At 55.3% G+C, this 26,788-nt stretch overlaps 1 protein-coding gene across 1 annotated transcript in view; it reads left to right on the top strand.

Annotated features, from left to right (window-relative positions):
- DCHS1 (dachsous cadherin-related 1) overlaps positions 1-26,589 on the top strand; it is a 33,962-nt gene extending 7,373 nt beyond the window's left edge. The window contains exons 2-21 of the mRNA XM_072969405.1: positions 6,219-8,132; positions 13,596-13,784; positions 13,881-14,112; positions 14,241-14,477; positions 14,811-15,836; positions 16,062-16,255; positions 16,465-16,561; positions 16,663-16,820; positions 17,023-17,887; positions 17,979-18,218; positions 18,312-18,437; positions 19,024-19,233; positions 20,260-21,138; positions 21,259-21,372; positions 21,543-21,754; positions 21,848-22,002; positions 22,189-22,319; positions 22,435-22,718; positions 23,072-23,210; positions 23,526-26,589. Of these exons, the coding sequence (XP_072825506.1) occupies positions 6,339-8,132; positions 13,596-13,784; positions 13,881-14,112; positions 14,241-14,477; positions 14,811-15,836; positions 16,062-16,255; positions 16,465-16,561; positions 16,663-16,820; positions 17,023-17,887; positions 17,979-18,218; positions 18,312-18,437; positions 19,024-19,233; positions 20,260-21,138; positions 21,259-21,372; positions 21,543-21,754; positions 21,848-22,002; positions 22,189-22,319; positions 22,435-22,718; positions 23,072-23,210; positions 23,526-26,137 (9,894 nt within the window). The 5' untranslated portion in view covers positions 6,219-6,338 and the 3' untranslated portion in view covers positions 26,138-26,589. The remainder of the gene's footprint in view (positions 1-6,218; positions 8,133-13,595; positions 13,785-13,880; positions 14,113-14,240; positions 14,478-14,810; positions 15,837-16,061; positions 16,256-16,464; positions 16,562-16,662; positions 16,821-17,022; positions 17,888-17,978; positions 18,219-18,311; positions 18,438-19,023; positions 19,234-20,259; positions 21,139-21,258; positions 21,373-21,542; positions 21,755-21,847; positions 22,003-22,188; positions 22,320-22,434; positions 22,719-23,071; positions 23,211-23,525) is intronic.
- Positions 26,590-26,788: the final 199 nt, after the last annotated feature.

Genomic DNA, 26,788 nt, shown 5'->3' with positions numbered 1-26,788 from the left:
ACTGTGACTGTCCCCCACGTTCTGTCCTAGACTCTCTCTTCACTCTACATATTCTACCTGATGGGTCTCCACACCCATGGCTCTGAGTTACCCCTTGATTGTTCCAAATCCATATCTCCAACCCAGACCTCTCTCCTAAGCTCCAGATCTGCAAATCCAACTTTGTCTGGGACATCTCCATGGAGAGACCCCAACAGGCCCCCCCCAAATGGCTTCTGCTCTGTGGTATCCTAAAGCTACCACTTTAGTAACCCTGGGAGTCGGTCTAGAGCCCTTCCATTCCCTCACCCTTCCCAAAGGGTCAGTGGCCAAGTCTTGCCAATCTCACCTCTTCACGTCTTTCTTCTCTGTCTCAGTCCTGCTGCTACTGACCTGGGTGTTAGAGGCACCTCACCGCTGGTCTCCCTCCTCCCTCTCTTCTCCAGGCCTCCATTGTCTTTCTAGGACTCTCCCCTCAGCTCCCCGGTAATTTCTTCATCTCTCCATCTTTCCCTTCTCCCTGAATCTCAAGCAGCATGGAGTGCACAGTCCTGGGATCAAATCAGGGCTGTGTTACCTCAGGACAGTCATTTCACTCTGGGCCCCGTTTCCTCAGTGAAAGGTGGGACGCCTTTCTCACGTGGTTCTTACCACGTGAGATTAAATAAGATACCATTTGTGAATTGCCAGCACACTGAAAGCTGAGAAAAGAGACTCTCTCTGCCTTCTCTGCTCACATCTGCCCTCAGCCTCTTCCTGCGGTGCCTCAGGAGGGAGAGAGCCAGGCCCTGGGCACTGCTCTGACCACCCGTCCATGGGCTCGCCCCAGGGACATCCAAGGAAGCCAGCTTGTCGGCCTACTCCCTCCTCCCTTCCTCACACCTCCTCTCCTCTTTCCCCTCCACACCCCCAGCCCCCCAGCTCTGGCTCCCACCTTTATTTACACTGTCCCCCTCAACTCTCCAGCCTAACTTACCTCCCGTGTCTGTATGAGCTCCACTCACTCTTCCCTTTGCCTGACAGACACTCTCCCTCAGTCTTGCTCCCAGTTATCCCCCCACAAGAACTCTCTCTCTTCCTCTCTCCTTTATGCCCGGCCCTGTATCTCTGCCTCCCTTTGCTCACCCAGGCTACCCTCTTCTTCCTCCACTTCTGTGCCAATCTGCCTTTTGCAGCCCCCTCCTCACCCTGTTGTCTTTCTGGTCCCTGCCCCTCCTGGCCCTGGGACAGGAAGTTGAGGGAGGAGGCCTGCAAGGTGCCAGCTCCCCCAGCCTGCTTCCCCTCTGTACCTCGGGCCACTCCTCTACTTCCTCCTGGAGCACCCCCTTCCCTTGTGGTCCCCTGACTACTCCCCAACAGCCCACCTCTTTCCTCTCCCATGTTCCCCTGCTCCCAGGTCCTATAGACACACAGGCAGCGGGTGGGGGCAGTTGACATCACATTGCAGGCCCCAATGAATGGTCTTGCCCCTCCCCCTCCTAATGAGAACCAGCTGTGGTTCCAGAGGCCCAGATGTGGGGCGAGAAGGGGAGAGCAGGATGGAGCCAGAGGACAGAGTAACAGGACTGGAACAGGGTGAGGGCATGTAGCACAGCAGAACTGGGTGGGAGAAGAGATGTGACCAATCTAGGGGGAGAAGCAAGATCTGGGCAGGAGGCAGGGCAGACTGGAGAAAGACACAAGATGGATGGTTTAGGCCAGATCTCGGGGGAGGGGTGGGACAGACCTGGAGTCGGGAACAGGGAGGAGGAGCAAGTCTCCAGGAAGAGGCAGTGAGAAACACGGGACGGATAGGGAGACGGTGCTGAGAAGAGAGTTGGAGAGAGGATGAGACGGTCTCGGGAGAGAGTCTGGAGTTTGAGTTTGGAACTGGAGGCTCTGGAGCAGGAAGTGATGAGGCACAGTCCAGACAGAGGCCCGAGGGACTTCGAGGTCACAGCTGCAGCCGCAGAGCTGACCACGAGTGCCCCGGCAGCGTGTGTGAGAGTGTGCCTGCGTGTGGGGGCGTCTGCGAGCCTGTGCGCGTCTGTGCTGGGGTGGAAGCGGTCTGTCTGGGTGTGTGTGAGTGTACATGTGTATATGTGTTGTCGGGGGTGTGTCGGTATCTATGAGTGTGCCTGTCTGTGTGGGCCCGGGAGAAAGTGTCTTTCTGGTGTATGTGTCTGTGTGGACAAAAGCATGCCTGCGTGTGTCTGTATGTGTGCCTGCGTGGAGGGGGTGGGGTTCCAGGTGAATGAACATGCCCATCTCTGTGAATGATAGCATGCTTCTCTGTACCTGTGAGGAGTCCGTGTGAGCCTGGCTGCATGTGAGTCTGTACATCTGGCTGTGTGTTGGTCTGTGACTTCGTGAGAATGCACCTTTGTGTATCCACTGTGAGGGTGTATTGGGGGAGTTTGCATTGGACAAGGACTAGATTGGGCACCAGGGTCTACACAGGTTGGGAGAAGGGGCATCTGCCTGGGCCTAAATCCCTCCTCTTCAAGGCTGACCATTCATCTGAGTTTGTTCTCCTACCATTCCCACACCCTTTCATTCGGAAAAAGCATCGATCGTGTGCCATGCTCTATGCTATACACAAAGGTGAACAAGATACTGTCCCAGCCCTCAAACAGCTGACTTCTGTCTTGAGTAGGGGACGGAGAAATCTAATACAGAAGGTAGTGAGTACACTGACCTCACTGTCCACTATCTTCCCTCCCTACTCTGCTTTCTCTCCTGGACTGATTAAATGAATAGGGCCAGCACTTCACCCTTGACCCCTCAACCAGTTTCTAGGCCTATATCCCTGACCTGGGCCATTGTCCTATCCCTGTACACTCAGCCTCTCCCCTCTGAGTCAGGCCTATGTTCACTCCCTTCTTGTTTGAATTCCCCTGACCTGTTACTCCATGTGGTAGCTCCACAGGCTTCTCAGACTGGATCCCTGGGGAAAGGGCTCTTTGTGCACACATGGAACCCTAGAACTCTGCAGCCAGGATGGGGAGACCCATCAGGGATGGTGTTGGGAGCCAAGGAGAGAGCATCTATCAACTGCCCAGGTCTGGGCTCCTTGTTTCCATTGCCTGTAATTCTCACAGAACCCCACAAGGTAGACATTACCATAGCCATTATATAGATTAGGAGAATAACACTCAGGCTGGACTCAAACGCAGCTCAAACTCCAAAGTCCCAGCTCTTTCCATTGCCTTGCACAGATGGGAGAGATGGAGGGACAGAAACTCATCCCTTTGGAGGGCAGGAGGTCCTGGAGCAGAGCAAATCTAGAAAGCCCCAAGGACACACCTCTGTAGCCACTTCTACAGCTACACTCCTGACTGTGGTGCTGCAGGGGCACGGGCTCACATGTGTTTGTGCACGTCATCTGAGTTGGTGGGTCTGGGGACGTTTCTCCCTGTGTCAGTATGTGAGTAGGGTGGTGTGCAGTCATGAGACTCTGACCACTCATTCAGCATGATTGCCAGCACAGGTGATACCTCTACCAAATGCTGGAGAATCAGACTAACTAAACTTCTGTCCTCAAAGAGCCTCCAGTTCAGGGTGGAGGGAGGGGAGAGATGGGCAGACACGTGACCAGATCACGGCTGCCTTGCAGTTTGTTATCAGTGTGCATTAAAAGCAGAGAGGCCAGTAGAGGGTACAGTAGGCTCCGCAGGGAGGTGAGGGAGATGTTACAGAAGATTCCACAGAAGATGGGACATTTGAACTGGATCTTGAAGTTTGAGTAGGAGATGGCCACTTGGACAAGACTTGTGGAGGATGTCCCAGGATGAGAGAATAGTGCATACAAGGCAAGGAGTCAGGAGGGAGCAAGGCAACAGGTTTAGAATTGGAATGCAGGGTGTGGTGGGGGAAGTGAAGAGGTTAGCAGGGCTCGGGTCAGGAAGACATTTATTAAGGAGGTTGGACTTTGTCTTGTGGCCAGAAGTTCTACACCTAGAGTCCACGTACCCCTTGAACCTGCAGACACAGTTTGGGTGTATGCACATCTGTGCATTTTTGTCCATAGTGGGCTGCAGTTTCCACCATCAGTAATGGTGAACGAGTGCAAGCCTTCCGTCAGGAGCGGTTTGGTGAGAGTTGTGAGGATAGCTCTGGTCAGGTGGACGTGGATCAGAGGGTCCAAGCCAAGAGGCACAGAAGCCAGTAAAGGACTGTGGCAGGAATGGAAAGGAAAGCTGACAGTGCTTGGACTGGGACAGCAGCAGTGGGAAAACAGAAGACAGGGCAGACATGAGACATGCCTTGTTGAGATGGTCAGGTTTTGAAGACTTACTGGAAATCAGGACTGAAGAAAAGCAAACAAGTCAGGAGAGCTTCTGAGTGGTGGTGCTGTTCGCAGGAAAGGGAATGGAGGAAGAAGATCAGCTTGAGGTGAAGGTTGGGTTTACATTTTAGGAAGTCCAGTGTATGGGTGGACATGTGTCTCCAGCGCTCTGCAAAGCTGGAGATGGAGATTGGAAAGTCATTAGCAAATAGCCGGTACATAAAATGATTAATACATTTGAATTGAAGGCATGGGGATGGATAAGATCACCAAGCAGTGTGGAAAGTGGGAAACGATGCAGCCCAGGACTGAGTCCTGAAGAGCACCAGTTTTTAAGGGCAGAGGAAGAACTTGCTCAGGAGACCAAGGAGTGGACAGAGAAATACAATGGAAGCAAGAGGTGCAGTGTCACCATGTGAAGCCAGGAGGGGTGGGCTTCAAGAAGCCAGTGATCAGTGATTTAGTGTTCCAGAATGATCCAGTGAGAAGATAGAAGAGTGTCTATTGGATTTGGAGTATAGCGATGATTGGAATGTCAGTAAGAGCAGTGGAAGCTTCACTACGTAGATGGAGGAGGGTGTGAGAAGCCAGAAATTGGGGGAAGTGCACCAGCCTTTCAGAGAAGGCAGTGTCTCACCTGTTTCTGCTCTCACTCAGTCACTGAAGGCCTTCATGGGGCTTTATGCCTCTTCCTTCTTGCAGCAGCATTTGAAGCCCCTTAGCCTCAGAGGCACTGTCCTTCCCTGGATTTCTTTCTCCCTCTCTCTGGCCAGTTAAGGATGCCTTTGTCCAGCTGATGGTTCAGGACAGAAATTTGCCCATCACCCTTGACTCCTGCCACTCCCTCATCTGCTGCCTTCAAGCTGCCATCAAGCCCTGCCTGTTCTACCTGTGAAACTCCCGCAGAACTGTCCACTTCTCCCCGTTTCCATTGCTAACACTCCACGTCACCGTCAAAGCCACACCATCGCCCGGACTCCCCCAGGTGTGTTGTAAGGGCTGTCCTAAGATAACTGGCCCATCTGCATGATCCTCGTTTACCAAAGGGCCGCGATCGTGGTCGTCACAAGGTGTGAGTCATACCGTGGCACCCACTCTTGAGATGCTTTCGTGCCTTCCATTTGCCCTCAGCATAAAGTCAAAATCATGGATATAGCCTATGAGTCCCTGCCCCATTTCATACCCTCTGCACCCAGCACTCTACACCTCACATACGTTGTCCCCTACCCACCCCCAAACACCCTCAGCCCTTTCTGGACTGCAGACCCTAAGCCTTTCCCACATTCTGTTCCCTCTTTCGAGTGTTCTTCATTTCTGTACCCCTTTCTCTGCCCACTGTTGTCTAGCTAACACCTACATGGATCCTGACTTGAATGTCACTTCCTCAGAGAAGCTCCCTGACCATAGCAAGCCCCTTTTATAGCACTCTGCACTCCTCACAGCCCTTATCACACTGGCAATTGCTTGCCCAGTTCTTGAATTGTTCCCTCTCTCTCTTTCTCCCTCTCTCTCTCTCTCTCTCTCTCTCTATATATATATATATATATAAAATAAGAGTTACTTCAGCATATTTAAATGTTGAAAGAAGGGTCCAGCAGAGGAAAAGGTTGAGTTTCAGGTGAGGTTGCCAAGCACAGGGTTATTGAGGTATGTATTGGTCCTGGATGAGAAGAAAAATGAGAAAGGATTGGCCATATGTTTAAGTCTAGAGGTGGAAGGGAGCCCAAGGGCATTCAGACCTGAACAACAAAAACAAAACAATCTGTGGGCGGGCTCGGAGGTGTCAGGGTGGGATGGGACCTGCCAGGGAGACGGGAGTGGGCCCTGAGGAGCTTCCTGGGCGCCATGCAATGTGAGGCCGCACAAGGGCCCTGCTGGGGGTGCTTAAGTCCTGGTGTGACCTACATCCCAGCCTCCTTGAACCGTTGATTCCTCCTCCATCATGACATTTCTCCTTCTGCTTTTATTCCAGGTCAAGGAGCCTGAGCTGGAGCCAGGGTCCAAGTGGGACCTGATCCAAAGCCTGAGATCAAGCTGGGCCTGGAACCTGGCCTGGAGCTGGAGCCCAAGCCACAGCTGGACTGCCCCTGCCATGCAGAAGGTGCAAGGCGTTGCGCCTTCCTGCCTGGGCCTGCAGAGCCCCAGGCCTCTCCCCCTGCTGTCGTTGCTGCTGCTGCTGCTGCTACTGGGGGCCGGGGTGCCGGGAGCCTGGGCTCAGGCCGGGAGCTTGGACCTGCAGATTGATGAGGAGCAGCCAGCGGGCACACTGATCGGGGACATCAGTGCAGGGCTTCCAGCAGGCACGGCTGCACCTCCCATGTACTTCATTTCCGCCCAGGAGGGCAGCGGCGTAGGCACAGACCTGGCCATCGACGAACACAGTGGGGTGGTCCGTACAGCCCGAGTCCTGGACCGAGAGCGGCGGGATCGCTACCGCTTCACCGCGGTCACTCCTGATGGCGCCACCGTGGAAGTTACCGTGCGAGTGGCTGACATCAATGACCACGCTCCAGCCTTCCCACAGGCTCGGGCTGTCCTGCAGATACCTGAGCATACAGCCCTTGGCACCCGCTACCCGCTGGATCCTGCTCGTGATGCAGACGCTGGCCGCCTTGGAACCCAGGGCTACGCACTGTCTGGTGATGGGGCCGGAGAGACCTTCCGGCTGGAGACACGCCCGGGTCCGGATGGGGCCCCAGTGCCTGAGCTGGTAGTTACCGGGGAGCTGGACCGAGAGAACCGCTCACACTACATGCTGCAACTGGAGGCTTACGACGGTGGTTCACCCCCTCGAAGGGCCCAGACCCTGCTGGACGTGACACTGCTGGACATCAACGACCACGCTCCAGCTTTCAATCAGAGCCGCTACCACGCTGTAGTGTCTGAGAGCCTGGCCCCCGGCAGTCCTGTCTTGCAAGTGTATGCCTCTGATGCTGACGCTGGTGCCAACGGGGCTGTAACTTATGAAATCAACCGGAGGCAGAGCGAGGGTGATGGACCCTTCTCCATCGATGCACACACAGGGCTGCTGCGGCTGGAGCGGCCACTGGACTTTGAGCAACGGCGGGTCCATGAACTGGTGGTGCAAGCGCGGGATGGAGGGGCTCACCCTGAGCTGGGCTCAGCCTTTGTGACTGTGCATGTGCGAGACGCCAATGACAATCAGCCCTCCATGACTGTCATCTTCCTGAGTGCAGATGGCTCCCCCCGAGTGTCTGAAGCTGCCCCACCTGGCCAGCTTGTTGCTCGAATCTCTGTGTCAGACCCAGATGATGGTGACTTTGCCCATGTCAATGTGTCCCTGGAGGGTGGAGAGGGCCACTTTGCGCTCAGCACCCAGGACAGCGTCATCTACCTGGTGTGTGTGGCTCGGCAGCTGGATCGGGAGGAACGGGATGCCTATAACTTGCGAGTTACCGCCACCGACTCCGGCTCCCCCCCACTGCGAGCCGAGGCCACCTTCGTGCTGCACGTCACTGATGTCAACGACAACGTGCCTGCCTTTGACCGCCAGCTCTACCGACCAGAACCCCTGCCTGAGGTTGCACTGCCTGGCAGCTTCGTGGTGCGGGTGATGGCACGGGATCCTGACCAGGGCACCAACGGTCAGGTCACCTATAGCCTGGCTCCAGGCGCCCATACCCGCTGGTTCTCCATCGACCCCACCTCAGGCATCATCACCACAGCTGCCTCGCTGGACTATGAGTTGGAACCTCAGCCACAGCTGATTGTGGTAGCCACGGATGGGGGCCTGCCCCCTCTCTCTTCCTCCACCACAGTGAGTGTGGCCTTGCAAGACGTGAATGATAATGAGCCACAGTTTCAGAGAACTTTCTACAACGCCTCACTGCCGGAGGGCACCCAGCCCGGAACCTGCTTTCTGCAGGTAGGTAAACCCCGCACACAGCAGGATGATGCTGTGGGCAGGGGTGGATCAGAGGGTCACAGGGGACCTCAAAGCAGGAAGCCAGCCTTACAAGGTTTTTGGTGACTTATGCCAGAGGGTTTGGTCCTATCCTGTGAGCTCCAAAGTCTGTGCAAAGTCTCCAAAGCATGAAGAATGGGCCAGATAATCTTGACAGCTGAGGGGATTAAGACTGGATCTAGGAAAAAAGTGTATTGTGGTGTTAGGAAGTGAGAGACTCTTTAAAGTCTTAACGCTGTTCTATAGGGCAGAGATGGAGATTCTGCACACCCACGTGGCTCCTGTTCCCCAAGGGAGATGCCAGGATTTACAAAGTCCTCCAAGCCTAGTCGAGTGCTGGGCTGTGCTGGAAGACACCTACACCCCTGCCCTTGGAGCTGAGCCTTGATGGGACACTTGGGTTCAGGCATGAGGATGAGAGAAAGCAAGATGTGAGGTCCCGATGTTCAGAGCAGGGAGACCTCTCAGAGGAAGAGGCAGGAGCCCTGGACAGGCTGGGGGAGCCACAGACTGCCTGCAGGTCAGGCCTGGAAGAGATGAGGGGGAGCATGAAGCTGGGAAGGCAGGCCAAGGCCAGACTTCAGAAGTCCTTGGACAGCAAGATGTGAGGAGTTAGGACTTTACTGGGAAGGCAGGGGGAGTCACTGAACCTCTTTGAGCCAGAAAAGGGCATGACCAGACTGTTTTGTTTTGGTTTTGGTTTTTTAAAGACAGTAGTTTTGGAGCAGTTTTAGATTGCTAGTAACATCGAGTGGAAGGTACAGATTTTACATATACCCCCACCCAACTCATGCATAGCCTCCTGTATTATTAACATCCCACACCAGAATGGTACATTTGTTTCAACTGAAGAACCTACATTGATACATCATTATCACCCAAAGTCCATAGTTGACATCAGAGTTCACTTCCGGTGTTATACATCCTATGGGTTTAAACAAATGTACAGTAAACATACATAATGATGGAACAGTTTCACTCTCCTAAAAATTCTCTGTGCTCTACCTATTCATCCTTCCCTCCCTGCTACAGATTGGTTTTTCAGGAAGCTAACTTGCTTTGATGATGAAAGATAGATCAGTGGGTAAGTGATATATTCAAGAATGAACTTACCCACTCTAAGCCTGGCACTGTGCTGGGCCCAGGGAACATAGAAAGGAGAGTCTTTTTCCTAGGCAGATCCCAGTATAGGCAAGGAGACACACCAGTAACCAGTGATGCATCAGATGACATATGAGGTGCTATGGAAGCCCAGAGGGGGGTCCTTTGCAGAATCAGTGAGACTTTTCCAAATGGAAGATGTGCAGCATGTGGACAAGGACTCCAGGCCTGCAGAAGGAGCTGCAGGACACCATGATGCGTTCATGAGACTGCATTGCTCAGGTTGGCCTCAACTGTGCTGATGAGAAAGAGTTGCAAGGAGATGAGACAAGAGAGTAGACAGCGACCAGATTACAAGCTTCAACTTTATCATAAACATTACAGGGAGCTGATGAGGGGCTCTAGATAAATCTGATATGTGTTTTAGAAAGAGTGCTTTGCCTGCACCATGGAGTATGGATGCAGGAGAGGAGGTGGGAGGCAAGGAGGCCTCTTAGGAGATTCATGCTTGAAGTCATTATGTCTCAAAATTCTACCAATCTTCTTGGAGCTGCCTGTTGGCCTAGACTTTCAGGCCAGTACCTGGGTCTGGCTGTCTCCCATCTGGCCAGACTCTGGGTATCCATCTGCCTACTACTGTCCAGCTCCCACCCACTCTCCCATGTGCTCACTCCTCCTCTTGGCCCAGGACCAATGGGCTGTGGCTTCCAAACTTCTTCCCTCCTCACTAGTGCCGGAAGCAAGAGGGCATCTCTCCAGGTGGTTTCCTGGAGTTTGTACTAGTAGTAACCATAGAGCAGGAGGGGTAGAATGACCACTGGGTGTTCACAGCTTTTATAAGAAGTCATAAAATTTGATTCATTCAGTATGCATTTATCAAGTATCTACCATGCGCCACTCATTGCATTAGGGACACAGAATACAACAATGAATAAGTAACCCTCACCTACTACATGGAATTTATAGTCTAGAGGGCAGATTCATGTGCAAAGGAACAGTTTTACTGCGATAAGAAAACTTCCATATGGGTATATACATGAGGTACAGATAGCAGTATGAATGTTCCCAAAGGGAAGGACTGTTGAGCTGAGACTTTAAGGATGAGCAGGAGCTTACAAGGGGACTTAGATAAGGGAAGGGTCCCAGGCAGAGGTGACATGCCGAGACAAGTGGAAGAGCCTGATTGGTCTGACTTGGTCAAGGGCCTGCAGGTGGCTCAGTATGTCTGGAGTTTAAGGTGTGAGATGGAAGAGTGGGCAATGAGACCGCAGGAGGCCCGACAGTGAGGAGTCAAGCCAAGCTAAAGAGCTTTTCTTTAGGGAACATTGACGATTTTTGAGTAGAATAGTATAATCATACTTGTTTTTTTAAACGGTGGTTTTGATAGTCAGTGTAGAGCAGTGGTTCACAACTGCTGATGCTTTTGCCTTCTGGAGGGGACATTTGGCAATGTTTAGAGATATTTTTGGTTGTCACAACTGGTGGGATCTATTGGTACCTAGTGAATAGAGGCCAAGGATGCTGCCAAACATTCTGTAATGCACATGACAGCGCCACAGCAAAGAATTATCTGGTCCAAAATGTCAGTCATGCCCAGGCTGAGAAATCCTGGGGTGGAGGACAGATGGTGTGGGGGGGGGGAGGTCAGACAGCTGTAAGGAAGGAATTACAGGAGTTCAGGGAGAGACTACTCAGGCCTCCGGCAGGACAGTGATAATGGTGATAGAGAGGAACAGACAAATAGAAGGGATAATGAGGCTTTACTTAGTCCCTGGTTGATTGATATACAGAGAGAGGAAAAGGGAAGAACAGATTTCTGGCTTGAGCAGCTTCGTGGATGGAAGAGTCATTAGAGAGGGGCTGGAACGATGAGGAGTTTAGTTTTGGACAGGTTGGATTTAAGGTGCCTGTGAGACATCCAAGTGGAGATACTGAGCAGGCATCTGGATGTACAAGTTTGGAGCACAGAGGGGTGCTCCAGGTCAAAGGATAGACAATGGTCAAAGCCACAGCAGTCGAGAAAGCCCTGAGAGAGTGTGCAGAGTGAGGAGAGGCCAAGGAAAGAGTCCAGGGAACTAGAGTGTATAACAGGCAGAGTCAGGGGAGGCGGAGGGAGGCTGGGGAGCTGGGAAGCAGTGGGAGGAGAAGCAGGAGAGCATAGCGTCAAAAAGTCAAAGCAGGAGAGACACCTGGAAAGGAGGTCAGGATGGGGAAGATGCAGTGAGTCTGTGATCTGGTAGGAATTTTACAGAGTTCACAGATGAAGGCCTTTATTTTCTCCTTGCTGTAGTGTGTTTGATGAGAGCGAGGGGTGGGGTGGGGACAAGAGGAGAGAGGAGGTTAGCTATAACTTTCAGACAGAGGTGGAGAGGGAGCTGACCAAGGTTGGACTGTGAAGCAGGGCTGAGAGGCTGCTGGAAATGGAGGCTGCACACTGGCAGTGGCACCTCTGTGCCCGGGCTGCCACATTTTCTGGCTAAGATTCACTTCTACCTTGGTCATTTCCAGTCAACGGTCCCTGCGTCTTTTGGGGTCACTTCCTGACAACTTCCCTTTTTCTTCCACTATTTACTGCTTTCTTCTGACAGCGAGTCAAAGGGCAAAGGTCTTTAACAGTTTCTGGAGATGGTGCCGCAGCTGTGCTGTAGCCGGCAGACTGATGCAGGCGGACGTTTGTCTCCTGGGATATCCGGGCCCACGGCCACAGAAAGGAGTTGGAGCAGGGGCTGTTTCAGGGTTCAGCATGGCAGGGCCTTAGTGTCTCTCAGGAGGGTAAACAATGGCACAAATCACTTCTGTCAAGGGCCTGGGCAACAATCAGAAGTCCTTGGCTAGGCTTCTCTCTGAGCCACATTTTCTGGCTAAGAAAGGGGAACTCTCCAGTTTCCTTTTACAGCATATCGTGACCCTGAGGCCCTTGTAGCCACAAAGAGTACTTTGTCATAGGCTGCAGCAGTCTGCACCAGCTAACCTACTACTGAGGGCTTAATGTGCACCCAATTTATAAAACTTGGTTTGAAAGAAGTTTTTGTTGTAAGGCAGAGCAATCCGAATGCCTGTTTACTTAGTGAACAAATATACACAGAGTACCTACTGTGTGCCTGGCCCTGTCCTAGGCTCAGGAGCGTTCAGAATGGGGTCTCCTGCTGATCTGGCTCAGAAATGTTCAGAGGCTCCTGACACTAGTGTCCACTCATTCAGCTTTTTCTGAACCAGTCTGGGGGATGCCTGAGAAGTCACCAGGAAAGCCTTCCCCTGTTTCTTAGTTTTGAGGACCCTCAGGACTTAGTGACCTTGAGATTGTCCTATAGATCTGCAGTTCTCCCTCTCTCATTTCCAGTGAGGTTGGCTTGAGAGATGAGCAGATGCTGAAGGTGCATGAGCCACATCCATAAATCCCTAGAGCAGACCGTGATCACTCCAGTGATCAGATCGGAGTATCAGTCAGATCCCACTTTGTGACCAAATGCAATAAAGACTAGTCCTGTGACATCAGTCTCAGTAATTCCCTTGGTCAGCCAGTTCTCGGCTTGGAGTGAGTGTGGGATTCGGTGATGGTTATTAACTCCCTGTGACCCACCTGGAATTTGCAGTCACAAGCCCTTAGCACTCTTCTTTGTAAGTACAGTTGGTCCTCATCATTTGCAGATTCTGTATCTGTGAATTTGCCAACTCTCTAAAATTTATTTGTAACCCTTGAATCAGTGCTCATGGAGCTTTCACAGTCACTCCCGGACATGCGCAGAAGGATGGAAAATTCAAGTCTCTCGATGTGCACATTCCCAGCTGAGGTCGAACAAGGCAACGCTCTGCCTTCATGTTTCAACTCTCATAATGTAAACAAAGGTCCTTTTCGCGGTCTATTTAGTGCCACGTTTTTCACATTTTTGTGCTTTCTGTTTGGTAATTTTTTTTGTTTAAAATGGTCCCCAAGTGCAGTGTCAAAGTGCTGTCTGTATTCCTGTATTGATGGAGAAAAATACATGTGTTAGATAAGCTTCATTTAGGTACGAATTATGCCATTGGCCATGAGTGCAATGTTAATGAACCAACAATATATATGAAATAAGGTGTCTTTAAATAGACCCTCATGTAAAACAAGGTTATGTACTGACCACTTGACAAAAATGTTGTGATCAAAGACTCATAGGGGCTTAACACAGGTGGTGAGGTCTGGGCTGGGGTTGGATTTTGGCACGGGTCCTACTAGTCTCCTCTGTGCATCTACCGTCCAGAGACTCTAGGCACCAACTCTAGTTGCCACTTAGCTCTGGATTTTCTGGCCAGAAAGATGGGGCATCACTCACACCAGCCTCTCTTCAGGTGACAGCCACAGATGCAGACAGTGGCCCATTTGGCCTCCTCTCCTATTCCTTGGGTGCCGGACTTGGGGCCTCAGGGCCTCCTCCATTCCGCATCGATGCCCACAGTGGCGACGTGTGCACAACCCGGACCCTGGACCGCGATCAGGGGCCTTCAAGCTTTGACTTCACAGTGACAGCTGTGGATGGGGTGAGTGGGCAGACTGTGGGAGGTTGGGGTGTTGGCTTAGGGCATTCACCAGGGTCATCCAAGCCCCATCTGACTTATGGCTGCATGTCTCACCAGGGAGGCCTCAAGTCCATGGTATATGTGAAGGTGTTTGTGTCAGATGAGAATGACAACCCGCCCCACTTTTATCCACGGGAGTATGCTGCCAGCCTGAGCGCCCAGAGTACTCCAGGCACAGCTGTGCTGAGGGTGCGTGCCCATGACCCTGACCAGGGGCCCCATGGGCGACTCTCCTATCACATCCTGGCTGGCAATAGCCCACCACTCTTTGCCTTGGATGAGCACTCAGGTGAGGATCCTCCCATTCCCAGGGCTTGCCTCCCCACCTGCCTAAATGCAATCCTGCCTGCCCCCAACCCCAGCCTTCCAGCTCTGTTCTGTTTCCTAATACATCCTTACTTCTGTCCCTCCTCCCAGGGCTGTTGACAGTAGCCTGGCCCTTGGCCAGACGGGCCAACTCTGTGGTGCAGCTGGAGATCGGGGCGCAGGATGGAGGTGGCCTGCAGGCAGAGCCCAGTGCCCGAGTCAACATCAGCATCGTGCCTGGAACTCCCCTGCCACCAGTATTTGAGCAACTACAGTATGTCTTTTCTGTGCCAGAGGATGTGGCACCAGGCACCAGTGTGGGCGTAGTCCAGGCACACAACCCCCCAGGTATCACTTATCATTATATCCACTCAGTGCCATACCCAGACACCCAAGCATAGCCGTCGCATATTCCTCATAGATAGTCCCAGTACAAAACACTCTGTTCCGGTCCTCACCACCTTCTTGGGCTGGGCGTGGTGTGGGCACTCTGCTTCATCCCCGGGTACGTGAGTGTCACCCTAGTGCCATGTAGCTTCTCTGCCAACACCTGCCCCTCTCCCTAATACTTTGAAAGGCCCAGTGTGGGCGCTGCCTAGCCCTTTGGAGGATCAGAGTCTGGGCCCCAGCTCAATAGGTGCCCCCTCATCTCTTTCCTGACTCTTCTCTCCTCTTCCCTAGGTCGCCTGGGGCCTGTGACCCTCGCCCTCTCAGGCGGGGATCCCCGAGGGCTCTTCTCCCTAGATGGAGCCACAGGACTGTTACAAACGCTTCGCCCTCTGGACCGGGAGCTGCTGGGACCAGTGCTGGAGCTGGAGGTGCGGGCAGGCAGTGGTGTGCCCCCGGCTTTTGCTGTAGCTCGGGTGCGTGTGCTGCTGGATGATGTGAATGATAACTCCCCTGCCTTCCCTGCGCCTGAAGACACAGTGTTGCTGCCATCAAGCATGGCCCCAGGGACCCCCATCTATACACTGCGGGCTTTGGACCCCGACTCAGGCATTAACGGTCGGGTCACCTTTACCCTGCTTGCTGGGGGTGCTGGGGCCTTCACTGTGGACCCCACCACAGGCCGCGTACGGCTAATGGGACCTCTGGGGCCTCCAGGGGGGCCAGCCCATGAACTGGAGCTGGAAGCCCGGGATGGGGGCTCCCCACCCCGCACCAGCCACTTTCGACTGCGAGTGGTGGTACAGGACTTGGGGACCCGCGGGCTGGCTCCCCACTTCGACAGCCCTACCTACCGTGTGGACCTGCCCTCAGGCACCACCCCTGGAACTCAGGTCCTGCAAGTGCAGGCTCGAGCACCAGATGGGGGCCCTGTCACCTACCATCTTGCAGCAGATGGGCCCAGTAGCCCCTTTGGCCTGGAACCACATAGTGGGTGGCTATGGGTGCGAGCAGCACTGGACCGTGAGGCCCAGGAGTTGTACACACTGAAGGTAATGGCAGTGTCTGGGTCCAAAGCTGAGCTGGGGCAGCAGACAGCCACAGCCACCGTGAGGGTCAGCATCCTCAACCAGAATGACCACAGTCCTCGCTTGTCTGAGGAGCCCACCTTCCTGGCTGTGGCTGAGAACCAGCCCCCAGGGACCAGTGTGGGCCGGGTCTTTGCCACTGACCGAGATTCAGGACCCAATGGACGTCTGACCTACAGCCTGCGACAGCTGTCAGAAGACAGCAAGGCCTTCCGCATCCACCCGCAGACTGGTGAGCACTGGGACCCAAAATCTGAGACTCCATAGCCTCATCCTTAGACTAGTGAATACCCAGACATGATCCCCAGAGCCCCGCCATGAGGACCAGGACCGAGCCTAGAGTTTTAACTCTGGCATTCCCTCCCACACTCCCAAACCCCAGCCTCTCAGCCACAGACCTCAGGCTCTGCATCCCTAACTGCTCCATACATGATCTCTATCTATCCTGCACTCTTAGGAGAGGTGACCACACTGCAAACCCTGGACCGTGAAAAGCAGAGCAGCTACCAGCTCCTGGTGCAGGTGCAGGATGGGGGGAGCCCATCCCGCAGTACCACAGGCACAGTACACATTGCAGTCCTCGACCTCAATGACAACAGCCCCACCTTCCTGCAGGCTTCAGGGGCTGCTGGTGGGGGCCTCCCTATACAGGTACGTGAAGCTGCAGGACCCCGCCCTGAAGTGAGAGGGTGTGTGGGTCTCTGCCTAGAGCTGTAGGTGTAGGTACGAGCGATTGTACCTTGGAACAGGAGTGAGAGCAAAACAGGGGGCTCTGCTTGCATATTGGTGAGGGGAACTCATCCTGAGTTGTCTCAAGAACAGAAAGCAGACAACTGTAGGTGAGTTGTATGTTCCCACAGGTACCAGATGGTGCGCCTCCAGGAACACTGGTGACGACGCTGCAGGCCAAGGATCCGGATGAGGGGGAGAATGGAACCATCCTGTACATGCTAACTGGTATGGGAGGTGGAGAGAAGGGAATTGATGGGTGATAACATGCCCTCATGACCTGTCCAGCTCTGGAACGCACGCCCTCCCTGTTCCCTGCCTGTCCCAAGGTCCCGGCTCAGAGCTCTTCTCTCTGCACCCTCACTCAGGGGAGCTGCTCACTGCAGCACCCCTGATCCGGGCAGAACGGCCTCATTATGTACTGACACTCAGTGCTCACGACCAAGGCAGCCCCCCTCGGAGCTCCAGCCTCCAGCTGCTGGTCCAGGTATGGCTGCCCTTCCTCCAGTCTGTCCACTTCTCCTTGGCCACCAATGTGGGCGCCCCCTCTCCAGAGCGCCATCTTCAGAAGTCCTTGAGCCCTCTAGTCAGGCTGTTCTGACCGCCCCTCCTGCTACCCAGCAGGCCAGCCCAGGTTCCCTTTCACATGGGTCCGCCTGATTCTGTCCTCCCTCCCGGGTCCACCACAGGTGCTTCCCTCAGCTCGCTCTGCTGAGCCTCCACCAGATACCTCAGAGCCAGACCCGGCGGCGCCTGTGCCCGTGGTGCTGACCGTGACAGCAACCGAGGGTCTTCGGCCCGGCTCCCTTTTGGGCTCCGTGGCGCCGCCAGAGTCGGCAGAGGTGGGCGCACTCACCTATACTCTGGTGGGCGGCGCCGACCCCGAGGGCACCTTCGCGCTGGATGCGGCCTCCGGGCGCTTGTACCTGGCGCGGCCCCTAGACTTCGAGGCGGGCCCGGCGTGGCGCGCGCTCACAGTGCGAGCCGAGGGGCCGGGAGGCGCGGGCGCGCGGCTGCTGCGGGTGCAGGTGCGCGTGCAGGACGAGAATGAGCATGCGCCGGCCTTCGCGCGCGACCCGCTGGCGCTGGCGCTGCCGGAGAACCCCGAGCCCGGCGCCGCGCTGTACACTTTTCGCGCGTCCGACGCCGACGGCCCGGGCCCCAACAGCGACGTGCGCTACCGCCTGCTGCGCCAGGAGCCGCCCGTGCCTGCGCTTCGGCTGGACGCGCGCACCGGGGCGCTCAGCGCACCGCGAGGCCTGGACCGGGAGACCACACCTGCTCTGCTGCTGCTTGTGGAAGCCACCGACCGGCCCGCCAACGCCAGCCGCCGCCGCGCAGCACGCGTTTCCGCGCGCGTCTTTGTCACGGATGAGAATGACAACGCTCCGGTCTTTGCCTCGCCTTCACGTGTGCGCCTCCCCGAGGATCAGCCGCCTGGGCCCGCGGCGCTGCATGTGGTAGCCCGGGACCCGGACCTGGGCGAGGCCGCACGCGTGTCCTATCGCCTGGCAGCTGGCGGGGACGGCTATTTCCGGCTACACCCCAGCACCGGTGAGTTGGGCCCAGAGGATGGGGGCGAGGACGGTGCTCATGCGGAGAGACTACTGAGGTTTCCTTCCAACCTCCCCGATCTCTCACCTAGGAGCGCTGTCCGTGGTGCGGTCCCTAGACCGCGAGCAGCGAGCTGAGTATGTGCTGACTGTGGTGGCCTCCGACCACGGCTCCCCGCCGCGCTCAGCCACGCAGCTCCTGACTGTCAGTGTCGCCGATGTCAACGATGAGGCACCCGCTTTCCAGCAGCAGGAGTACAGCGTCCTCTTGCGTGAGAACAGCCCGCCTGGCACATCTCTGCTCACTCTGCGGGCAACCGACCCTGACCTGGGTAAGACCTGGGGGGATGAGTTGAGACAGGGATAGACTAGAGTGAGAGATAGTCTGTTTACCCTCTGGTCTTCCCCACGCTGCTCCTCCTCAGGGGCCAATGGGCAGGTGACTTATGGAGGCGTCTCTGGCGAAAGTTTCTCCCTGGACCCAGACACTGGAGTTCTTACAACTCTTCAGGCCCTGGATCGGGAGGAGCAGGAGGAGATCAACCTGACAGGTACACACTGACAGGACCCCGAAAGCTAGAGGTGCTATAAACACCATTGTTACATGGGCAGAACCCCCAAAGTACCTTCAAGAAGCTTCCACCTATTACAGCACAGCTTCTATTATAGTTTTGAATCTTTGGGGGGAGTCAAGAATTTGGCAGAGTGCAAGGTGAACTGACTTCTAGGCTGTCACCGCTGTGATCACAGTAACTCTTAAATGCATAATGTCACGGCTCGGCCCTCTAGGAATCCCTCAGATTATGCTGTAGCCATTTAACAGAGGGGCATATTAATACTGAGTACTAGAGAGATTAAATGAATTGCTCAACCTAACATAGCTTGGAAATGGCAGAGCTGGGACTTGATCCCAGATCTTTTTTTACCTCATTTAGTGCCTTTTCTGTGACGCCACCACTAATCCAAGCTACATCATGCATGCACCAAGTATGGGAGATGAGAAGAAAAAAACATCTTCTGACACAAGTATATATTCTGATTTTTGTGTGCACCTGGTAAACACATGTGACCACTATGTGGTGTGGTTTCCTCTGTGGGATGGGAGTAAGCTAGATCTCAGATTTTGCTTCCCAACAGTGTATGCCCGAGATGGGGGCTTGCCTCCGCTGTTGACCCATGTGACAGTGCGAGTGGCTGTGGAGGACGAGAATGACCATGCTCCAACCTTTGGGAGTGCCCATCTCTCCCTGGAGGTGCCTGAGGGCCAGGACCCCCAGACCCTTACCACGCTGCGGGCCTCTGACCCAGACGTGGGAGTCAATGGGCAACTGCAGTACCGCATCCTGGGTGAGAACCTTCCCACACTCATTTGCCCAGGTCCACTCCCTGTTGGCCTGTGTTAGACCCACTGCGCCTGGGTCTCCTCTGTCTTCTCTTTACATTTTCCTCTTTTTCTTTCATGCATATATCTGTCTCTGAGTGTCTCTTTCTGTGCCCCTCCAGTTCTTGATCTCCCTCTTCGTCTTTTTTTATCTTCCTGTTTCTTTTCTTTTTCTTTCTTGCTTGTTTCTCCCTATAGAGCAGTAGTTCTAAAGCTTTTTAGTCTCAGGAACTCTTAACATTCTTAACTTTTTAGAGCTGTAAAGAACTTTGGCTTACATGACATCAGTATTTATTAATAAGATAAAATATGATATAATAATGTAATAAATACATTATATATATATATTACATACAATATATCAATATTTACCATATTAGATGTTAAACCTGAGAAAGATTTTAAATATCATTGCAGAACAAGCCAATGAAGTGAACTGCTTGTCATGTTTATGCATAGGCCCAAGGAAATTTTGGGATTTCAACTCACAATTTAATTTGTTGGACAGTAATGAGGTTGCAAAGATTATAGCAGGTGTAACTGAAGGCAAGCCAGCAAAAACTAAATGAATCTCTGAAAACAATGCATATTTATGCTCTAAAGTGTCTACGCAGAGTATTCTAAGAAACATAAGAATGCATAAGCACACATTCCATTAACCATCCAAGCAATGATGTCATCATACGTCATTTGGGCTCCATGGTACATTTGTGAGTTAATGAGAATGAAAAAGTCAAATAATGTCAGTATTGCTATGAAAATATTTTTGATCTTATGTACTCCCGGAAAGGGTCTCAGGGGAATCCCTGGGGTCCCCAGACCACACTCTGAGACAAGTAGTATCTTTCTTTACCTTCCGTGTTCCTCTTTGTTTCTCCGCCTTTCTCACACTTTTCCTCTTTTCTTTCTCTTTCTCTGTCTCTCTCTTTACTGTTGCCTGTAAATCAACCCCACTCCCATGTTTGTTTATGTGTGCATGCCCTTCTCTGCAGATGGAGACCCCTCAGGAGCCTTTGTCCTAGACCAAGCTTCTGGGGAGTTTGGCACCATGAGGCCACTAGACCGGGAGGTGGAGCCAGCATTCCAGCTGCAGATAGAAGCCCGGGATGGAGGCCAGCCAGCTCTCAGTGCCACTCTGCTTGTGACAGTGACAGTGCTGGATGCCAATGACCATGCCCCAGCCTTCCCTGTGCCTGCTTACTCTGTGGAGGTGCCTGAGGATGCTCCTCCAGGGACCCTGCTGCTGCAGCTACAGGCTCATGATCCTGATGCTGGGGCCAATGGCCGCGTGACCTACTACCTGGGTGCAGGGGCAGCAGGAGCCTTCCTGCTGGAGCCCAGCTCTGGGGAATTGCGCACAGCCGCAGCCCTGGACAGAGAACAGTGTCCCAGTTATGCCTTTACTGTGAACGCAGTGGATGGTGCAGCTGCTGGGCCCCTAAGCACCACAGTGCCTGTCACCATCACCGTGCGTGATGTCAACGACCACGCACCCACCTTTCCCACCAGTCCCCTGAGGCTGCGCCTGCCCCGCCCAGGCTCTAGCCTCAGCACCCCAACCCTGGCTCTGGCCACTTTGCGAGCTGAAGACCGTGATGCTGGTGCCAATGCCTCCATCCTATACCGGCTGGCAGGCACACCACCTCCTGGCACCACTGTGGACTCTTACACTGGTGAAATTCGTGTGGCCCGATCCCCTGTATCCCTGGGCCCCAGAGATCGTGTCCTTTTCATTGTGGCCACCGACCTTGGCCGTCCAGCTCGCTCTGCCACAGGTGTGGTCATTGTTGGGCTGCAGGGGGAGTCTGAGCGTGGACCCCGCTTTCCCCGGGCTAGTAGTGAAGCCATGCTCCGTGAGAATGCACCCCCAGGTGGGTCCCCAGTCATGTCTCCCAGCTTTGTATCCCTGGATGGGCTGGGGTTACTCACTAAAAATGGTCCCCAGACTCCATCAGTCTAGCACTCACAGTCTGATACAATCCTCTCTGCAGGGACTCCCATTGTCTCCCCTAAGGCTGTCCATGCAGGAGGCTCAAGTGGACCCATCACCTACAGCATCCTCAGTGGGAATGAGAAAGGGACATTCTCCATCCAGCCTAGTACAGGTAAGGGGCAGGAGCAGGGGGCTCTATGAGGGAATAGGCTTCTGGGGAGCTTCTCTTTGGGCTCAAGGAGACTCTGGTTGGGGAGAGGCTGCCCCTGAGTGAAGGGCCTCAGAGAGGGAGGCTCTAGGGCAAGGGAGGGGTCTGTCAGTGATGCATTCTGCCTCCCCCAGGAGCCATCACAGTTCGCTCGGCCGAGGGGCTGGACTTTGAGGCAAGCCCACGGCTGCGACTGGTGCTGCAGGCGGAGAGTGGAGGAGCCTTTGCTTTCTCCGTGCTGACCCTAACCCTGCAAGATGCCAATGACAATGCTCCCCGCTTCCTGCGGCCTCACTATGTGGCCTTTCTGCCCGAGTCCAGGCCTTTGGAGGGACCCCTGCTGCAGGTGTGGGATGTGATGGGAAGATGGGGGACAGGGCTGGCTGGGCAGACTTTGTTTGTGGCCAGCCTAGTGCCAGCAGCCGCCTCCTCCCACCAGGTGGAGGCAGATGACCTGGATCAAGGCCCCAGTGGACAGATCTCCTACAGTCTGGCCGCATCCCAACCAGCTCGGGGATTGTTCCATGTAGACTCAGCCACGGGCACTATCACTACCACAGCTATCCTGGACCGTGAGATCTGGGCCGAAACACGGTGAGGCTTGGCTCTGCAGACCCTGAGACCCCATCCTGTCTATCCAGTTTCAAGTCCTGCACTGAATCCCCCTCAATCCCTAGGCCACATCCTGAGTCCCTCACCCACTAGCCTGTCCTGAGTCCTCCTATCCCTGCCCAGGGATCTCCCATGAGGTCCCACCACCTGACTGTGCTCTATGTCCAGGCTTGTACTGATGGCCACAGACAGAGGAAGCCCAGCCCTGGTGGGCTCAGCTACCCTGACAGTGATGGTCATTGACACCAATGACAACAGCCCCACCATTCCCCAGCCCTGGGAGCTCCGAGTGTCAGAAGGTGAGGGCCCGGCAAAGTGAGAGGTACAAAGGGTGGTAGAGTGGTACAGTTTCCCACTCTGGGGCTCCAGGACTGTCTGGGACCCTGCCAAACACACCTGTGCTGTGTATTGCAGATGCACTATTGGGCTCAGAGATTGCACAGGTAACAGGGAATGACGTGGACTCAGGACCAGTGCTGTGGTATGTGCTGAGCCCATCTGGACCCCAGGATCCCTTCAGTGTAGGCCGCTATGGAGGCCGCCTCTCCCTCACGGGCCCCCTGGATTTCGAGCAGCGTGACCGCTACCACTTGCAGCTGTTGGCACATGACGGACCTCATGAGGGCCATGCCAACCTCACGGTGCTTGTGGAGGATGTCAATGACAATGCACCTGCCTTCTCCCAGAGCCTCTACCAGGTACCAGTGCCCCTGGATGTCTCCCCCCGGGCCAGGTTGTTCAGACTGGCAGTAAGTGATGAGGCTAGAAGGGTCTGGGGAGGGCTGGATGTTGGAACTGATCTGGGGGTGCAGCTCTGAGGACAGAAGGGTCCCATCTCAACCCAGCCTTCCAAGCCCTGGAACTGTGTCCAGGTTCTTCATCCTGAGCCCAGAGATGGGGGAAGGTGGACAACACACATACTAAAGGGTAAGAACTCCATACTGGAATGGATGCCAAGCAGAGCTCTTGGGACCAAGCTCCAGAACATGGGCTGAGTGAGCAGCAGGGCATCTGGGAAACTTGGCCATAAACACTTGTCCTCACCCCTCAGGTGATGCTGCTTGAGCACACACCCCCAGGCAGTGCCATTCTCTCCGTCTCTGCCACTGACCGGGACTCAGGTGTCAATGGTCACGTCTCCTACCACCTGGCTTCCCCTGCTGAGGGCTTCAGTGTTGACCCCAACAACGGTGCGTCCTTCCCTTATGCTGGAGTGTGTTCGGCTGTATTTTGGCCTTATTCTTAAAATTTCTTGCCTAAACTCTTGACTCCTGGATCTCTGACCCAGGGAGGACATTTTCCCCCTTTGTCTCTATGTTAAACACAGTCCTGACTGTGTGTCTAGAGGCCATTCCCTGAAGCCTGGAGGCCATTCCATCATCTCCTAACATACCAGGAGTTGGGAGTCTGACTTCCAACGCCATTTCCTAGTCCCCGAAGGGTCCCTCTGCTCACCCACAGCCTCTGCTGACTATATATTTCTCTCCATTCCCTTCTCATCTCAGGGACCTTGTTCACAACAGTGGGAACATTGGCCTTGGGTCATGAAGGGCCAGGAGTGGTGGATGTGGTGCTGGAAGCACGAGATCATGGGATGCCGAGCCGGACAGCACAAGCCACAGTGCATGTGCAGCTGCAGGACCAGAATGACCATGCCCCGAGCTTCACACTGCCACACTACCGTGTGGCTGTGACTGAGGATCTGGCCCCTGGTTCCACCCTGCTCACCCTGGAGGCCACAGATGCTGATGGAAGTCGCACCCACGCCACTGTAGACTACAGCATTGTCAGTGGCAACCGGGGCCGAGTCTTCCAGCTGGAACCCCGGCTGGCTGAGGCTGGGGAGAGTGGTGGACTAGGCCCCCGGGCACTGGGTTGCCTGGTGTTGCTTGAGCCTCTAGACTTTGAAAGCCTAACCCAGTACAATCTAACTGTGACTGCAGCTGACCGGGGGCAGCCACCTCGCAGCTCAACTGTGCCGGTCACCGTCACTGTGCTGGATGTCAATGACAACCCACCTGTCTTCACCCGCTCATCCTACCGCGTGGCAGTACCCGAGGACACGCCCATTGGAGCCGAGCTGCTGCAGGTGGAGGCCTCTGACGCTGACCCAGGCCCTCACGGCCTGGTGCGTTTCACCCTCAGCTCAGGCGACCCTTTGGGGCTCTTTGAGCTGGATGAAAGCTCGGGCGACTTGCGACTGGCCCGCCCCTTGGACTGTGAGACCCAGGCTCGACATCAGCTTGTCGTGCAGGCTGCCGACCCTGCCGGGGCACACTTTGCTCTAGCACCAGTGACCATCGAGGTCCAGGATGTGAATGACCATGGCCCGGCTTTCCCGTTGAGCTTGCTCAGCACCAGCCTGGTGGAGAACCAACCTCCAGGCACTCTTGTGACCACGCTGCATGCTATTGATGGGGACGCTGGGGCTTTCGGGAGGCTCCACTACAGCCTGCTGGAGGCTGGGCCAGGGCCTGAGGGCCATGAGGCGTTTGCACTGAACAGCTCAACAGGGGAGTTGCGGGCACGAGTGGCCTTTGACTACGAGCACACAGGAAGCTTCCAGTTGCTGGTGGGTGCTACCGATGCTGGGAATCTGTCAGCCTCAGTCACCGTGTCAGTGCTGGTGACTGGCGAGGATGAGTATGATCCAGTATTCCTGGCTCCAGCTTTCCACTTCCAAGTGCCAGAAGGTGCCAGGCGTGGCCACAGCCTGGGTCATGTGCAGGCCACAGATGAGGATGGAGGTGCTGATGGCCTGGTGCTCTATTCCCTTGCCACCTCTTCCCCCTATTTTGGTATCAACCAGACTACAGGTGCCCTATACCTGCGGGTGGACAGCCGGGCACCAGGCAGTGGAACGGGCACCTCTGGGAGTGGGGGCCGGACCCGGCGAGAGGCACCACGGGAGCTGAGGCTGGAGGTGGTGGCACGGGGGCCTCTGCCTGGTTCCCGGAGTGCCACGGTGCCTGTGACTGTGGACATCACCCACACTGCGCTGGGCCTGGCACCCGACCTCAACCTGCTATTGGTGGGGGCTGTGGCGGCCTCCCTGGGAGTCGTGGTGGTGCTTGCACTGGCAGCCCTGGTGCTCGGGCTGGTGCGGGCCCGTAACCGCAAGGCTGAGGCAGCGCCTGGCCCGATGTCACAGGCAGCACCCCTGGCCAGTGGCTCCCTGCAGAAGCTGGGCCGAGAGCCCCCCAGCCCTCCGCCCTCAGAGCACCTGTATCACCAGACTCTCCCCAGCTACGGTGGGCCAGGAGCTGGAGGACCCTACCCCCGTGGTGGCTCCCTAGACCCTTCACACTCAAGTGGCCGAGGCTCAGCAGAGGCTGCAGAGGATGACGAGATCCGCATGATCAACGAGTTCCCGCGTGTGGCCAGTGTGGCCTCCTCGCTGGCTGCCCGTGGCCCGGACTCCGGCATCCAGCAGGATGCAGATGGACTGAGTGACACATCCTGTGAGCCACCTGCCCCTGACACCTGGTATAAGGGCCGCAAGGCAGGGCTGCTGCTGCCAGGCACAGGAGCCACTCTGTACCGAGAAGAGGGCCCCACAGCCACTGCCACAGCCTTCTTGGGTGGCTGTGGGCTAAGCCCCGCACCCACCGGGGACTATGGCTTTCCAGCAGATGGCAAGCCATGTGTGGCAGGTGCGCTGACGGCCATTGTGGCCGGTGAGGAGGAGCTCCGTGGCAGCTATAACTGGGACTACCTGCTGAGCTGGTGCCCTCAGTTCCAGCCGCTGGCCAGCGTCTTCACAGAGATCGCCCGGCTCAAGGATGAAGCTCGGCCATGTCCCCCGGCTCCCCGTATTGACCCACCACCCCTCATCACTGCTGTGGCCCACCCAGGAGCCAAGTCTGTGCCCCCCAAGCCAGCCAGCACGGCTGCAACTCGGGCCATCTTCCCACCGGCCTCTCACCGCTCCCCAATCAGCCATGAGGGTTCCCTGTCCTCAGCTGCCATGTCCCCCAGCTTCTCCCCATCGCTGTCTCCTCTGGCTGCTCGCTCACCTGTTGTCTCACCATTTGGGGTGGCCCAGGGCCCCTCAGCCTCAGCACTCAGTGCAGAGTCCGGCCTGGAGCCACCCGATGACACAGAGCTGCACATCTAGCTGTGGCCCAGGCTGGGCCCCGACCTGGGATGCGCACAGTGTCCTCAATGCAGGCCCCATCTGAGCCTGCCCTGGGCAGCCTCAGACCACAACTGGCCACAGGGGAGGCCAGCTCCCCATCCCAAAGTCCTCCAGCGGGGGCGGGTCTCATGTCTTACCCTGGCCCTGTCAGAGTACCAGCATCACGAGGCCCTATTGGGCACTGACCTGTGGCCAGGTCCAATGTGGGGAGGAAGATGAAGGAGGCAGCAGCCCTGGGGTCTCCTCAGTGAGGCTTCTTGCCCTGTGCCAGCACCCTGAGATGGAGCTGAGACTTTATTTATTGGGGGGTAGGGGGATGGGGGCAGTCCCTCCAATCTGTTTGGGCCCAGCTCCTTTGGGTTCCGATGACACCCCTGCCCAGAACCAAGTGCCAATTCTCACTCTGGAGCCTTAATAAACTGCAGTTTGTATCCAGTGTCCGGCTCTCTTCTGTGGGGGGCCATAGGAATGGGGGGGTGACAGGAGGGCACTTGGCACATTGTGGACACCTCAGGAGGCACAGGAGGGTGCTGGACATAGGGGCATCTAGGGTGGGGGTAGGTGAGGATGGCACTGACAGCCCGGGCCTAGCCTGAGGCTGACTATCACTTCTCTCTGCAGTCGCCCTTT

This window comes from Vicugna pacos, chromosome 10 (assembly GCF_048564905.1).
Source record: "Vicugna pacos chromosome 10, VicPac4, whole genome shotgun sequence".
Taxonomy (NCBI): domain Eukaryota; kingdom Metazoa; phylum Chordata; class Mammalia; order Artiodactyla; family Camelidae; genus Vicugna; species Vicugna pacos.
The sequence above is the reverse complement of the archived record's forward strand: the minus strand, read 5'-3'. Positions and strand labels throughout refer to the sequence as shown.